This window comes from Canis aureus, chromosome 9 (genome assembly GCF_053574225.1).
Source record: "Canis aureus isolate CA01 chromosome 9, VMU_Caureus_v.1.0, whole genome shotgun sequence".
Taxonomy (NCBI): Eukaryota; Metazoa; Chordata; class Mammalia; order Carnivora; family Canidae; genus Canis; species Canis aureus.
The window spans coordinates 35,632,909-35,650,318 of record NC_135619.1 but is presented as its reverse complement, the minus strand read 5'-3'; the positions used below and the strand labels follow the sequence as shown (position 1 = coordinate 35,650,318).

Sequence of the window (17,410 nt, the reverse complement as noted above, 5' to 3'; positions counted from 1 at the left end):
TCCTCAAATGACTTAAACCTTGGATTTCATTTCTTAAGCTGTAACTATTATTGGTAACATAAGCACCTTGTTTTATCTCACCTCCATGTAGACGGACTACCCAGAATGACCCTCCCCCATTCTCACAGCTAGAGAATGTGTACCCAACTTTCAGACCGAGCTTAAGTATCACTTCCTCTCTGACGCCCTCCCAAGGTTCCACAGTAGAATGATATACTCCTATAGCACTTGGTACCTACCTCTGTCCCAGCTCAGACCCTACTCCTCACTAGCCTGTGAGCTTCTAGAGGGAAGGGACTGTATGTTTTCAGCTTTGTGCCTCTGCATCTAGCACAGTGCCTGGCTGTTCTCAAATTATGTTTGCTGCAGTTGAAATGTCTATGGTGGCCAAACTAGGAGACCTGCACAAGATACAGAGACGTGTCATTATTCTTTTGTTCATCCATTTACTCAAGAAACAAGTATAGCTCAACTCCAAGAAAGAAGATAAAATCCCTGCCCTTGAGAAGCTCAATGTATGAGAATTTAAACCTCAAAGAGAAAAACCCTTTGGCTAATTTATCTGAGTTTACTAGTATGTCCAAATTAACTACATATCCCCACATGTCCTTTTGATTAAAACAAATCATTAATATTGGGAAAAATCACTTGTTCTTAATTCTATACTTTATTTATACTTAACTATACTTTTATATGCACAGATTTACTTTTTCTTTTAAGGAAAAGATTCTCCTATTTACACTTTCAAAGTTTTGTTATCGTTTAGACATCACCTTTTGAGCAATTATGCTTATTATGTCCTACTTGCTTCCTAAAAGTAATTTAACTAGGAAATGACAAATTAATTTTAATCTAGGGTACATTATAAATACTCAAAACATACTTACTGAATTAAATTTTATGACACAACAGTTTCAATTCTTAGGGATATTAACGTTAATTCAATACCTTCTATATGCGATGACCTCAATATTTCTCATATAATTCTCACAGTAACCTTATTGTATGAAAATAATTACATTAGATATTGCTGATTGCCCACTCAGCAGCTAATATCCTCTTCTTCCTCACTAACACAATCCTGACTTTGATCAGGTGGTCCAGGGCAGCTACATGCTTGGGTCTAGTTTTTCTCCACGTTTAAGTAGTTTAAGAATGGGCATATGACCCAATACTGGTTAGGGGGACCCAAAAGGAGGTCTGACAGGGGTTTCTGGGGTTCATGTTACTCTCAATAGAGAGAGAGAGAGAGAAGGGTGGGGAGAGAGAGAGAGAAAGAGAGAGAGAGAAGAGAAGAGGAAGGGAGGGGGAAAGGAGTGGAGAGGGCAGAGGAGAGGAGAGAAGGGGAGAGGCATTTTCTTCATTGTGCTGTTTGGAACCAGGCAATCATCAGTTCAAGATGGATGTGGAAAAGTGGCCCTAGAACACTGACATCACTGAACTGCTTATATTATCCATCCTAAAACCTCCTATCTTCAGACTACTTCTTATGTGAGATTAAAAACGCCATAGTTTAAGCTACTCTTAGGTATTTTGTTTCCTGCATTCAAAAGTATCCTAACTTATATGATGATCATTTCCATTTTATAGATCAGGAAACAGAAGCTCAGAGAGGAAAAATCATTAGCCCCATATCACACATCCTGGAAGTGACAGAATGAGGACTTGAATTTAGGTCTAATTAACTTTGAAATCCATGCTTCTCACTACAGTTGCTGCCATCCTAAACAGTATTTAAAATCATGATGGGATACCACATTAACAACTAACAGCCTAGCTTTTGTCAGAAACTAGACTGAAGATCAAATTAATCAATTTGTGTAGATGATATAAATGCAAACTGCTTATAATAATATGTGTAATTTGCAAATTTCCCTATATTTGCAAATCTGTTTTAGTTTTCTCCAAAGATTCTAATTATTCATTCATTCAACAAAATTTATTAAGTATTATGCCTAAAAATTTGCTCAATCAAACTAATCATAGTATTAAGATTAGTATCAAGATTAGGAATTTCTCTTTCCCTGATGACTGCTCTAAAAACACTAGAGATAGATTTGTTCTTTTTAAGGTATTTACCATTTAAATAATAAATCTTTTTTTAAAATTTTTATTTATTTATGATAGTCATACAGAGAGAGAGAGAGAGGCAGAGACATAGGCAGAGGGAGAAGCAGGCTCCATGCACCGGGAGCCCGACGTGGGATTCGATCCCGGGTCTCCAGGATTGTGCCCTGGGCCAAAGGCAGGTGCTAAACTGCTGCGCCACCCAGGGATCCCTAAATAATAAATCTTATAGTTAAAATACATTTCTTCAGTTCCAGTGGACTATTTTAAATAGACCTGGAAATTTTCACAAGTCCCCTCCAAACATAATTTTGTTGTAAGACCAACAAAGTTTACACACAAATTCTACAGCAGAATCGTGGTTAATAATTTCGATTTTGAGTGAAATGTTTACTTACCTGCAGCATGACTTATTTTATATTCAATCTAATGTATTTTAATCCCCAGACCAGTGGGCAGTGTTAATTTGAATGGCTGGGTTGGTTGAATTTCAAAGAACTATTTAAAAATAAATTTGCAATACAGTACTTTCATGGTTTGTCATATGAACTACAGACCTAGATTATTATTTGATTCTAACATGAAAAACATCAATTCTTAAAACATTCAGTTTAGATGAGAAGGAAGCAATTCATATGACCTACTTATACCATTAGTTAAAATAAACAAAAAAACATGATATATATTCTAAGAGTGTGAAAACTGTATCTATCTACTGTTAAAAAAATATTTGTTTTAAAGTGATTACTATGTTTTAAGTTTTTTTTTTTAATTTTTATTTATTTATGATAGTCACACACAGAGAGAGAGAGAGAGAGAGAGAGGCAGAGACACAGGCAGAGGGAGAAGCAGGTTCTATGCACCGGGAGCCCAATGTGGGATTCGATCCCGGGTCTCCAGGATCGCGCCCTGGGCCAAAGGCGGGCGCTAAACTGCTGCGCCACCCAGGGATCCCTGTTTTAAGTATATTTTTTATATACTTACTTCTTGATCCACTAGTGAAATATCTGGCCTCAGTCCCTCGCAATAATGCATGTAACGGAGAGAATTCCCTGGCAAATCTCCTCTGAGTAAGATAATTGCATCACGAGGCATAGAAGCTAGAAGGTTCTTTGCAAATTTATCAATCACATAGTTGGTCCTTTGGTCACAAATGCTAAATAAAAAGATAAGGAAATATTAAAATAGCAACATAGTCCTACAGTTTTAAAGAGAATGTGTTTATTTTCTGCTCCATTCTTTGTATGCAGTGTTTCAAAGTATTCTAATTTATGTCTTCTAAGAGGATGTGGATATTTGAAAAAAGAATGCTATCATCTGCAAGAAAAAGAGGAGGAACTAATTGTGCCGCTGAATAAAAATCCGTGTACTGTTTTACTTTTGGAATTTATGACCATTTATATAAAAAGGGAATTGGTTAGTGCTCAAGAGTAAGTTATTTTTCTTCCTGAAAGGATATCCAATTTCACTAAAAGAAGTAAGGCTTCTGATTTCACGCGAAATTCAAGGTAATTTCATGTCAATTCCATTTCAAATAAAGAAATTTTCAGAAATGCAAAAGGAAATCTGCCAATTTTTAGCTTAACTTTGTATGATACATTGGTCTGACTCTCTTGCATGCAAGCTTGATCCCTTCTGCCACTTCCCTAAACCGTAGGCTCCCTGTGGTCTTCTCTTCCTTCTAGGCGGAGAAATCATAGGGAATGAGACCAACAAGAAGGAAGGGAAAGTTGTTTACTTCTCTCCAGGCATTTTTTGCCTATTGCCAACAACAGCAGTACAACTCCTTTCAATCATAGAGTGGACTTTCTAACTTCAAAGAAAACTGGCATGAATTCTGAGAGCTTCCCATGAAAAAAGAAAAAAACTATGAGAGAGTAAAAGCACCAAAAAATGGAACAAGCAATGTCCTCCTGTTATTATCAGGTCTGTTACATGTAATGGTTCTGAGAAACACAGCCTAAAATTTAATCATTGGGCTAGCATCACAAAGCAAATGAACACAACTAGGAATAAAATATTAACCCTTGCCTTTGTAATTGATGCAATTGTTTCCTACTGTGATTCTCTACTTTGCAGGGTGATGCCTCACATTTTGCCACCTAGCAAAGTTGCTATTGCTCTGGGACAAATAAAACAAAACAAAATAAAACAGCCCAGCCTGTACAAGCATCCCTGGTGTTAAAACTGGAATACCCTAAAGATCCAAGTCAGGAGAAGATTGGGATAAAAGAAACTTGGGAAACACGGTGGGGCTTTGAAAGCCCTTGTTGAGCTAGCTATGGAGTTGTATCTAGGACTTGCATCCCCTTTCTACCGGACCTCCTGATGACGCAGGCTTCTTAGCACTGGCTCTACCCTGCTATTATAAAGAACATCAATTTTTAAACTTAAGTTGAAAGGGACATTCAAACGCCTGGGTGGCTCAGCAGGTTAAGTGTATGAGACTTGGTTTAGGCTCAAGTCATGATCTCTGGGTCGTGAGATCAAACCCTGCATTGGCCTTGCCACTGAGCACAGAGTGTGCCTGGGATTCTTTCTCTTCCTTTCCCTCGGCCCTTCCGCCCACTCATGCTCTCTCTTTCTCTCTCTCTCTCAAATAAATCTTTTTTAAAAGGGGGAAATTGGACCTTTTAAAATATCAATCAAATCTCATTATAATGAAATTCCAGTGGACTCTTCCACTGCTGTAATGTTTATTCAATATTGCTGGAAATCAGTGAACTATCATCTAAAGCTATCATCTAAAGCTTTATGCCAGACTGAGATTTTTATTGGCATGGTTATTAAAAATATTTTGAAAAATACATATAGTGCTACTAATGATGCATAAGGGTTAAGAAACTTTTAGAACTTTGATTATTTCAAAATAGTTAATATTTACTACTATGGAGTGAACTAGATAAGGGCCAGGTGTTAGTTACTCAAAAGATGAAATCTGGGATGCCTGCCTGGGTGGCTCAGTGGGTGAGTGTCTGCCTTTGGATCAGGGTGTGATCCCGGGGTCTTGGAATCGACTCCCACATCAGGCTCCCTGCAGGGAATCTGCTTCTCCCTCTGCCTATGTCTCTGCCTCTCTCTGTGTCTCTCATGAATAAAGAAATAAATACAATCTAAAAAAAAAAGGTTGAAATCCTCGAAGTATGAAAGGGAAATATTTTAGGACATACAAAAAGACCCAAATGTCTTTACTTCCATCTAAGTGATATTTAGATCATGGACTTCTATATAACCTCCAGATCCTACAAAATATCTCTGGGATTCCTTATAGGAAAATACACAAATAGTTTATATGTCCCACCCAAGCCCTTGTTGGCAATGCTCTTTAACCACACATCATGCATGCTGAGATCCTGTTCAAAAGTTTAAGAAGCACTGTATTCTGACTAAGCTTTCTTACTCTGAAAACCAGTGGAGGTTAAAGGTCAAATAAATTCCCAAGAATCTAAATATCTAAGTATCTCTTGTTTGAGTGCAACTTTTCATAAAAATAAGCATGTGTTACCTGAAATTGGAATATATTTGGTAAATTATAAAAAGAGTTGCTGAAAGCCATTCCAACCACTGAAGCCCACTGGTGTTCAGCACTCGCTTACTCTCAGAAACAAGCGCAGCCAAGCCGAGGCCAGCAAGGACAGCCACCACCGCATTGCTCTGCATCCAGAATCTTTCCACCTGCGACAGAGGCATGCAAACAGGACATCCTGCTGACCGGTTTATGTAATCAGTCAGGTACTTGTTCATTTAAAAAATACACTGTGTACACCCACTGCTTATGCCTGCTGTCACTTGGGTCTTGTTCACTGGCTTCCCCAATCCAACTCCACATCACTTTATTTTTCGGTTTTCAAATATGTCTCCTTTCCAGTTTGACACATGAATCTCCCTTTGTGGATCCACACATTCTTTTCAGTTCTGGAACGTGCACCTTGAACTTCTGCCATTTCAATGAGGGAGGAGGTGGAGAAATGCTTTTGCTTTACTCCTGAGGTCTCCTCCCATGTGGGGAGGCCCCTCCCAGTAGAACACCCCTCACTCTTTCCTGTAAGACTCTAGGCCCTGAGCTGAAGGGGAGTCTGAGAGCTGGGAGTGGGCCTGTGTGGCCCTCCTCTTTCCTCTTTCTTTTTCTGGAAAGTGACCTGCTGGTAGGAGGCATGTGTCCAGGGGCAGACCACATTCCTGTGGCGACAGGGGGCGGGGGTGGGGGTCGGGGGGGCCTGCCCTGTGCAGCCCTGCCTATGGCGAGGGGGGTAAGTCCATCCATTCTGGGAGGCAGTATGAGGAAGACCCACCTGCCCACAGATATAAACTACATTCCCCAATCTCAGCGTTCTCAGTATAAAGGTGATTCACCTGCTGTAGTTGTCCTGGTTTATCCTGTTTCTCAACTAATTCAGAACTCAGAAGATCAAGTAGGGTATTATTTACTAGGCCTCTTAAACACCCACACAGAAAAGAGTTGTTTTTAGCCAGTGAAAAGGAGCTGTCTTCATTTATAGTTTCTACTACAAAGGAAGAAATATTCTAATTTCAGAAATGGCAGCCAGAGGAAAACAGGCCTGAGACCACTGAGGTAAAAACTATAGGAATATGTGGGTTATGAATCCCCAGCTACAACCTTTATTTCTTTGCTATTTTTAAAAAAATTCCAGGAGGTCTGCAATAGTACTTATACCTGGAATCACACACATAAAATAACTAACTTAAAACTACCTTATGTTTATTTTTCTACCTGACTATTGTGTTAACTAAATGTTGCATTTTTTCCCCCCAAAAAGAAGCCTCAGTCTTTACTGGTTCAAGAATTTAACTTTTTATCTATTATAATGTATACACAATTTTAACTATTTCTGAGATAAGTTGCTCTTCTACAAGATTCACAAGGACAACTCTGTACACTCTTCACCAACTTTCTGATCAAAGGATATATCTAAGTAAAACTTACCACACCCATGAAAAGTGGCTTTGAAATATCTAAATTCGCCCTCCAAGCAAAGAACAGTGAATAAATGCAAAACATTCCAGTAAAAAGCCATACTAAAGATGGAGTCTGTCTGTCCCTGTAAAAAAATCAAAATGTCCAAAATTATTTATGTGCATGAATATTAATAATAATACTGCTTAGTTTTAAACTACAGGAAAGAAGTTAGACCTATAAAACTTTCCATTTTTTTTTTTAAAGATTTTACTTATTTATTCATGAGAGACACAGAGAGAGAGAGAGAGGCAGAGACACAGACAGAGGGAGAAGCAGGCTCCATGTGAGGAGCCCGATCTGGGGCTTGATCCTGGGTCTCCAGGATCAGGCCCGGGGCTGAAGGCGGCGCTAACCGCTGAGCCACTGGGGCTGTCTCAAAACTTTCCATTTTTAATTACAGACAAATAAAGGTCCCAGGTTAAAAAAAATTGAGCTGGAATAAATAACCAAAACATAAGAATCACCTATAAACCACACTACACCGCAGACAACTTCACTTGGAACTGTGTAGCAAAGACAGGAAGTTAAAATTCAAAGAAATACAAATCATCGATCTTGTTAAAGATTAATTTCATGTCTCAAAATAATATTTTAAAATGGTATATTAGTATAATCTTCAAGAAAAATTGATTTGATAATATATATCAAGAGCCTTAAAAGTAATCATACTCATTGACTCAGTTATTTAACATGGAGGCATAAATCTTTAAGCAAAACCAGAAATGTGGATAAAGATAAGTCCATAAAAATGTTTTAATATTACTTAAAATAGTAGAAGAAGTAGAAGCAATCTGAAGATTCTCAAATAGAAAAACATTTAGGTTAATTCTCCTAAGTCAGAGAATGGAATTTTATACAGACATTTAAATAACTTCAAGTCTTTTTATATAGGCAAAGGCTCACAATATAATGTTAAGTGTCAAGGAAACAGAACTATAAATGTGTGTACATATATAAATTTACATAAAACAGGCTAGAAAGAAAATGAACAAAAAATTAATGGAGGTTAAGAGTGCCGTATTTTTTAGATTTTCTTTTATCATCAGAGGTTATTTTCTTCTTCGGAAGAATTCAAATAATTGTTTACTTCTTTTGCAATGCAACAATAAGTAGCTACAGGCAGAATAAGAGATCCAATCAAAAGTTTAAGACATTAAATGACTTGCTTACTTAGATTGTAATATATAACTCTTCCAAAATCATTAATTTATAATCAGAAAAGAAAAACTAGCAAGAAAGCAAAACACATTTGCTATAACAGAAGTGGTTAGGGTCATTTATTTGGAATATAAAATAATACTGGCAATGTTCTTTAATCACATATTAAAATATGACTCGAATTAATGAATATGGGAAAAATAACAGAAAAATAAATTATATTACTCACTTTCTTGCTAAACATATATTTGCCCAAATCGCAAGGGCTTGAATGTTGAATGAGAGCTGGGTCCTCATACTTGTTACTTGAGAACTGTAAAAGACAGAATCTAACTTATCATGGGTAGAAAACAAACTTAAGATAGTTCCAAATAAAACATTCTTTGTATAATACATCTGACTGTGCAGTGAATAGTTTTAAGGGCTAGAGGCAGATTTTAAAGTTATTTTGTCTTTTTTTTAAATGTAAGAGAAAAAGTATAAGAGTTAAATGGTTCTAAGATGTTTTCCAATTGTAATATTTGATTACCAATTTACATTATTTGGGATAGGATTAGAGCACATAATTCTGTATTTATAATACTGGTATGCTGTATTGATAATATATACCAATTTGGATCCCCCAGTTGGTTTTGTAGGAAGTTGTCTCAAATCGGCTTTTGAACTCTGTCAGCAGTGTAGGCATGGCCTCCTTTGATTTAGCGATTGAAAAACAAAATGTGGGGTGCCTGCGTAGCTTAGCCGCTTAAGCACCCAACTCTTGATTTCAGCTCAGGTCATGATCTCAGGGTTGTGGCATTAAGCCTACTTGGGATTCTCTCTTTCCCTCTGCCCCTCCATCCCACATCTCACTCTCAAAAACAAAAAAGAAAGACAGAAAACAAAATTAATGCAAATAATTTTCTGGAGAGCTAATCATAAAAAAAAAAAGACAAGAAAGGTGATCTCCAACTCTTCTTCTAACTTAAAAGGCTTCCTTGTTTTCTAGGTGTGCCTGGGTGGCTCAGTTTAGTATCCAAACTCTTGATTTTGGTTCAGGTCATGATTTCAGGGTTCTGAGATCAAGCCTCACCTCGGACTCCACACTGGGCATGAAGCTGGCTTAAGATTCTCTCTTCCTCTGTCATCTCTCCAGCTCCCCCACCCCCGCCCCACCTCTCTCTTTCTAAAAAAAAAAAAAAAAAAAAAAAAAAAGACTTCCTTGTTTTCTATATTATTTGGTTCAAAAATGTTTAAGCAATCTGAGAAATGTATTTTCTCCCTATAATTAAACTAAATTCTTCTATTAACTAATAAGCATTTCCCAAGTGTTATTTGAGTTCTGAAATAGCTCTAGCAGTCTCCAATTTTATAAAAGAAATGACTCTATACACCATTTCAAAGAACTTTCTTTTCCCTACTGGCAATTTTACTGGAGAAAATGTGATGCCATAATTATGGAAACCACACAATGTGTATTTTACTAATGGAGACTCATCTACTATGAGAAGATATTCTTACTCATTTTCAAATACACTTGAAAAATTGATTCCAGCATGAGGCCCATTTCAAACCATTCTTCAAAAGGAATGAAGTCAGTCTCAAAATTAATTCTTGGAGATCTGTTGCTTAAATGTAAGCTCTAAAACATGGTCACTGCCTAGGGTTAGATTCAATAATTTCCTTGTACAGGATTGCAATTTAGAGATATGCATGGGGAAAGAATTTAATTTGCTTGACTGGAAAAGGATAGATGATTAGGTCCCATCATTTTGAAGGATTTTCTAGTAAGTTAATTATGAGTTGCTTTTCTCAACACTCCTGTCCACCTGAAACAATTAAAGACTAGAAATTCTCTCACTCAATCAGAGAGTGCTAGGATTATGCCTTCATTCTACATTATGATTTGGTTTGAACAAGTAATGTGGGTGTGAGTGGTCATCACCTTTGTCTTCTTTTTTCTAGGCATATCACCTAACGGCTATTATTTCAATATAAAGGAGGCTTTTATGTTCCCCAATAGATGATGCAACTAAAAAGTTAGATGTATAGTGCAGCATTACTCTTGAGAGTTCTCTGGAGTTCTTGTGGGATTTCTTAAGGTAAAATATACTAGCAATCTCAAATGTGATAATAGCCCTGTAAGGTATGTAGGAAGAGCAGGCAGTGAGTCATCTGGCATGGAGCAAAGGAGAATAAAGTAAAAGCCCACAGACATCGGTAAAGCTTCCTTTATTACTGAACTTCTTGCTGCCTTTTCCCCAACCAAAAAGAAAAAGAAGCCACAAAAATTTCAGGCAGACATTAAAAAAATACTTAAAATCAGTTGTGAGAACCAACAAAAGGCTACATGAGAATAACTGGTGGCACGAAAATGTTTTCAAGATACAGTATAAAATGAAACCCAGCAGGCTAATAAAACAGTATGTACACTATGATCCCATTTTTTAGAGACAAAAATATAAAGAATATTGAATGGATACAGACAAAAATGTTAATGGGTTAACAATATTGGTTCTCTCTATATGTTAGCTTTTAATTTTCTTATTTTTAATTTTAATTCTTATTTTTGCTTACCTATATTTTCTAAACTTCCTATAATGATTATGTATTGCATTTTGGGAGCAGGGGAAAGGGACATTTCTTTTTTTTTTTAAAATATTTTATTTATTTATTCATGAGAGACACACACAGAGAGACAGAGAGAGAGAGAGAGAGGCAGAGACACAGGCAGAGGGAGAAGCAGGCTCCATGCAGGGAGCCCGATGTGGGACTCCATCCTGGGGTCTCCAGGATCACGCCCTGGGCTGAAGGTGGCGCTAAACCGCTGAGCCACTGGGGCTGCCGGGACATTTCTTTATAAATTTTTTAAAAAGATTTTATTTATTTATTTGAGAGAGAGAGAATGAGCTTAACCAAGTGAGCTACCCAGGTGTCCTGGAATGGGACATTTAAAAAGAAAAGAAGGAAGGATGGAAAGAAACAAACAAGCTAGCAAATAAACAAAAGAGAAATTGGGAGAACTTATGAACTGCCTCAGACATAGAGTTGAAATATTCTACCCATATCTTAAAAATAGGGAGAATCCCAAAAGTCCTGGGAATCCCAAAGTAATAATTAGTTAGGAGAGATCACTTTAGGTTATAGAAGACTATTCCATAATTTTATAGAAAAATATTATAAAGATAGTACAGGATTGGTATGGGTATTTTTCAAGTTGTCTTAATCTATGTCGGTTTTAGAGCAAATATTAACCCATTTTTCTTTTTCTTTTTTTCTAGATTTTTTTATTTATTCATGGGAGACACTGAGAGAGAGAGAGAGGCAGAGACACAGGCAGAGGGAGAAGCAGGCTCCATGCAGGGAGCCTGATGTGGGATTCAATCCAGGGTCTCCAGGATCACACCCTGGAAGAAGGCGGCACTAAACGGCTGAGCCACCTGGGCTGCCCTTAACCCATTTTTCAAAGAAACCTTAGTAGGTAATACAGATGAAATGTATTTGTTTAACCAGCTGTAAAAAAGGTTGGATATTAGAAATATTTAAGTCAAAAACAGAGCTTAAGAACAGCTGAAAGACAAAGTCTTAAGAGACATTAAATGAAGCTTTAAATATTTAGGAACATAGCTCAATCCTAAAAAGAAAATAATCAAATGCTAAGTACAATGTTAGAAAACGTCTCTGAAAAAGATGAAACCAGAACAAAGAATAAATGATATATAAAGCAACACTGCATTGGGTAATTTCATATCCAAATGAAAGTGGAACCATTTTAGTTTTATAGATTCTATATAGTCTACTAATAATTATTGTATTTATTAGTCACTTTAAGCTTTATCTTACTGAAGGAAATGCTAGAATGTTTGACAGTACACCAAACAACTGATAACCATACTGGCAAAAGCTACTTCTCAGATAGCTACTGCTTCACAAAGGGACAAGTCCCGAAATCCCAAAAATCACTTATAGAACTAATACAGTATTCACAAAAACCAGCTTCAGGAGTGCCTGGGTGGCTTAGCTGGTTAAGTGTCTGCCTTTGCCTCAGGTCATGATCCAGGGTCCTGGGATTGAGCACCCCATCGGGCTCCTGTTCAGCAGGGAGTCTGCTGCTCCCTCTCCCTCTCCCCACTTCAAAATAAGTAAAATCTTAAAAAAAACAAAAACAAAAACAAAAAACAAGAAACATGGGCAGCCTGGGTGGCTCAGCGGTTTAGTGCTACCTTCAGTCCAGGGCGTGATCCTGGAGACCTGGGATTGGGTCCCGCATCGGGCTCCCTGTGTGGAGCCTGCTTCTCCCTCTGCCTCTCTCTCTCTCATTAGTAAGTAAATAAATAATCTTAAAAAAAAAAAAAAACAGCTTCAAATATTTCATACTCACAGCAAAATTTTAGACATACTGGATCCTATTTCAGATTTGGCCTAAACATAAAAGAGAAAAGTTTATTTGTGTAAGCCTTAAACTGCAGCTTTGTTAGGCTATTGTATTTTAACTCTCTTGATTTAAAATACACATGTTTTAAATAGACAATGCAACATCTCTCTTCATTCAGTCTTTACCTCAGAGCCTTACTGAGTTTTTGAAGAGAAGTCAGTGGGTAGTAAACACAGACATCCTTTAGGAAGAACTGTAGAAATGACGATTGGCTAAAAATCAGTTAAACTATTTCCAGCAAGAATGATTAACACATTAATGAATTAAAAGACTTTACACTTTTGTTACAGAGTCTCTTTAAGGCACTTTGATTAGAGCTCATTATCACATGTTAGCCTATAATTTCACAATTATGTGTGAATTATACAAATTTCAAATCTGGAATGGCCCTCAAGCAATATTGTAATAGAATAACCAATATAAGTAAGCCAGAGTATAAAATTCAAGTATCAAACTCTCTATGTCAAGAAGTAATTAATAATTATCCTTTCATTAAGCTATTTTATTATGAAATATCCCTACATACAAACAACACTTACAATGTATATTTAAGGAATAAAGAGTTTTTAAAAATCTATAGAGCCACCATTCATTTAAGAAACAGAACTACACGAATACCATGAAGTATCTCACAAAGCATTCATAGGACTCACTTTTCTCACCCCCTAGTGATAACTATTACCTTGAACTTTGTGTTAATTATTCCCTTACTTTCTAAAAATATATGGTTCTACTCCTTTTGTATGAATCCTTGAGCAATAGGTTGTTTAGTTTTTTCATGGTTTACAGTTTTGTCTCAATGGTGTCATATAATATGTAGTCTTAAGAAATTTGCTTTCTTGCTTAAGACAGAAAAAGCACAAACCATGAAAGAAAAATCTGATACAACTGTCTCTATTAAAATAAAAAGACGTGTTTGTCCTTTTACTTTTCAGGTAAATCTTTACTGTAACCACATTCAGTGTTTTTCCCTTTTATGTTCAGGGAAAGCAAGGCCTTTTGAACTTAAAAAAAAAAAAAAACCAACACTTTTAGTGAAATTATATCTTATAAAGTATTTACACATCAGTATTACATCAAATACTGCTGTGTACACTATCTGTCAAATACGAAAGAAGAAAATGTTTTGGTCAAGGTAAATTAAAAATTTTGAGGGTTTTTTTTTTTCTTTAATCTTTTCCAAATATTTTACATCATAGACCAAGGGACCAAAGTCATAGCCAATGCTAAGAAGAATGAAATGTTTCAAGGGCTGGCAGCAGAGTCTTTTTAATGTTTGTTATCTTGAAAAACATACTCAGAGATACAACATTATGTCATGAGGTTAAGTGATTCCAAGTTTTTCCTAATGTATGTTAAAGGCCACATTCCAAGGAGCAAGTTTGTTATATAAAAAACTGAAATGAAAATGCTGTTGTACTGTCATTGATAAACATTGTTGTTGTTTTTTTTTTTTTCAGTCAAGACCCAGGCAGAACACTAAAGTTACACCACTTACTTCCCTAAAAGGGCTTTAAATATAAATTTACCAGACTGAATGTTCCATATTCTTCCCTGAGAAAATGTGTCAAAAATCCTAGCAATGTTGTCTGGTCTCCCCAGGTCCAACGGGCTTGATTGAGGTAGGATGAGACAGGAAGGTAGACGTAGGGCAGCAAACCAACACAGAAGTACAGACTTAACTTCAACAAAGAGCCCAGGGAGAGTTCCTGCATCAAAGCATATTGTGTTGTAGAACAATGTTTATTTTTCATCAATTCATCCTGGAACTTCAAGAACACATCGAGGAACACATCAAAATGTTTACACAGAGCTGATCTCTCAATTTATATTAAGTCACCACAGAATACTATGTTAAACCTTCTGAGTACTGTGGATTACTAGAAAATTGCATCTGCCTGAACTCCTTTGCATGGCAGGTGAAATCTGAATGAAGCAAATAATACAGGGAAGACTCCAAAGTATCGTATTTATATTTAAAACCATGTCATGACATGCAGCATTACACAGCTGAGATAACCCACTGGAAATGACTATTTGGCTGACTTTGAATATACCCAAAACATTGTTCCAATACGATTCCCTTCATCACTATCACCAGGAGCAGACTTCAACTATATTCTCTATTACGATTACACACTGACAATATGATTCTTTTGACAAGGGTTTTGGGTATTTCATGGAAATATTTGGCACAAATGAAGTTAGCCTTTTTTTTTTTTTTTAAGATTTTATTTATTTATTCATGAGAAAGAGAGAGAGAAAGATGCAGAGACACAGGCAAAGGGAGAAGCAGGCTCCATGCAGGGAGCCTGATATGGGACTTGATCCTGGAACTCCAGGATCATGCCCTGGGCCTGAAGGCAGGCACTAAACCACTGAGCCACCCAGGCATCCCTGAAGTTAGCTTTTGAATAACCTTCCAGCTCATCCAAATGTTCCTTTTCCTCAACTTACATATAAGATGGAGTACTGATGGAAATTTGTTGTACCTAACGATGTTGCCTTATATGAGACTATATTTCTTATCTGCACATTTCTTTTTTAAAAAATATTTATTTACTTATTTGGGTGAGGAGGGGCACAGGGAGAGGGACAGAGGGAATCTCAAGCAGACTCCCTGCTGAGCACGGCGCCTAATGCAGGGCTTGATCCCAAACCCTGACATCATGACTTGAGCCAAAATCAAGAGTTCGACGCTTAACTGACTGAGCCACCCGGTGCCCCCTCATCTACACATTTCTAAAATAAAGGACAATATTGACAAAGTCTTATAAAAATTACATCTAAAAGAATTCTTGTATACTAGAAGATTTAAATAGTGGTTGCTTTAGTAATTAGGAAAGGGTCTCTTATAAATACCATAATTGGAATATGTCAACTTTTCCTTTACAAAAAAGGAAAATTCATATGTGACCATGAATACAAGAACCAAGGTTCACAATCCCCAGAAGAATAAGCAGTTGACTTATATTAGCATTTTCAAGTAAACACTCTTAATTGAAAATGAAGTATTCTTATTATAGTACTGATTTCATTTGATATTTCTATAGTAATGAGATGCATAAAAATAATAGCATAAAAAGAGTATAAGAAATAACTAATTGAGCAACATGCCTTTGTTATTCTTAAAAGTCATTTTAAATAAAGCAAATGTTTATATTTTGACAGTTTCTGCATGTTATAAAGTTCCATTTAGAGTGGCATGATGGAATAGAGAATTTTTCTTTTGTGTAGGAAATAAACAAGGAGACAATTACATGAGAGCTTTTTCAGACACTGCAGGAGAGTGGCACTGAGTCCTGGCTGTACATACATTAGAATCACCTGCAGAGCTATTTGAAAATATCAATGTTTGGGCCTTACCCCAGACCAATTAAATCAGAATTATTTTGGGGTGAGATCAGCATAAATATGCATACATATACAAAAATGTATGTATACATCTGTACATACATTGACAGACTTTTTAAAAGCAAAGCATCTCAGATAATGTGAGTAGCCAGGATTGCAACCAACTGACTCAGGACTTCTTACTCTGCCTTAAATCATCTGACCAGTAAGATCCCACTACCCTATCACTTCATTGGTACACCTTATTTTCTAGCCTCTGCTATTGAACTAGTGAAAATGCAATGTCCTTTGAAGAGTCATACTTCCCAAAATGTCATCGTTCATCAGTAGCTGACCTAAGGACAGAATAAACAGGCCCTTGGACTACGTTCCTACCTTGTCAACTTTGAGTCTTGCATGTTTTATACAAAGCATATGGTTCCTCTTTCAATTAACTAACCCAAAATATTTACTTTTTAAGTTTGTGTCAATGTACCTCTCTGTTATCTGAATGCACCTTCTCTGACATCAGATGCCCATCTAGGAATAGGGCCATCAAGATGGCAACATAGATCATTCGTGATTCCAGTCTTCCCCACAGGAAGACCAGCTAGCTACTATCTACAGACAAAACATCATTGAGAAGAATCCCAGAATCCAGGGGTGAGGCTAAAGCACACCCTGGACCATACAGACTAAGAAGAACCACATCAGAAATAAAAAGGAGTCTTCTGACTGCATCACCCCTCCCTCACGTTAGCACAGCATTGCACTAACAGAGCACCCCTAGGGCTACAGTTTTTCCAGGGGGAAAAGAGAGTCCAAGGTGGACATCCAGCTCCCCCAGCACTGCAGGACACTTTCCAGGAGGCTCATTTGGGTCTTCACCTCATGACGACCATGGAGGGAGGAAGGGGTCTGTTGGGCTCAACCCCTGAGGATCACACAGACAGGAAAGGGGCAGCAGGGCTTTCAGTAGCCAGTACTCAGATCTGACAGAATGTATTCCTACTTGCAGCAGTGCCCAAAGCAGAGATCCAAGCCAGCTGTTTTGCCCATTTGTAGAGCTGAGCTGGTAGTTAATTCCACCCTAAAATAATTCTGATTTAATTGATCTGGGGCATACTTTTACATGATAAAGTCCACATGTGACAAGTCCATACCTAACATCATACTCAATGGTAAAAGACTGAAAGTTTTTCCTCTAAGATCAGGAATAAGACAAGGGTGCGCACTCTAACCAATTCCTGCTCAACATAGTGCTAGAGTCAGGGTATTCAGGCAAGAAAAAAAAGAAAAAAGGCATCCAAATCAGAAAAAAAAAGAAGTAAAACTGTCTCTATTTGCTGATGACATGATCTTAACATGGAGAAAATCCTAAAGACTCTACCAAAAAACTGTTAGACTCATAAATGAATTCTGTAGAGTTGCAGGATACAAAATTAATGTACAAAATTAGT

The 17,410-nt window shown here is 37.0% G+C and overlaps 1 protein-coding gene across 2 annotated transcripts in view; it reads right to left on the bottom strand.

Annotated features, from left to right (window-relative positions):
• The window catches only part of TMEM260 (transmembrane protein 260), a 73,286-nt gene that overhangs the window by 22,623 nt on the left and 33,253 nt on the right, over positions 1–17,410 (bottom strand). For both annotated transcript variants that reach the window (XM_077909402.1, XM_077909401.1), the window contains exons 6-11: positions 14,147–14,326; positions 12,564–12,604; positions 8,433–8,516; positions 7,013–7,127; positions 5,573–5,742; positions 3,052–3,223 (exon numbers count right to left, since the gene is read on the bottom strand). In XM_077909402.1, the coding sequence (XP_077765528.1) occupies positions 3,052–3,223; positions 5,573–5,742; positions 7,013–7,127; positions 8,433–8,516; positions 12,564–12,604; positions 14,147–14,326 (762 nt within the window). The remainder of the gene's footprint in view (positions 1–3,051; positions 3,224–5,572; positions 5,743–7,012; positions 7,128–8,432; positions 8,517–12,563; positions 12,605–14,146; positions 14,327–17,410) is intronic.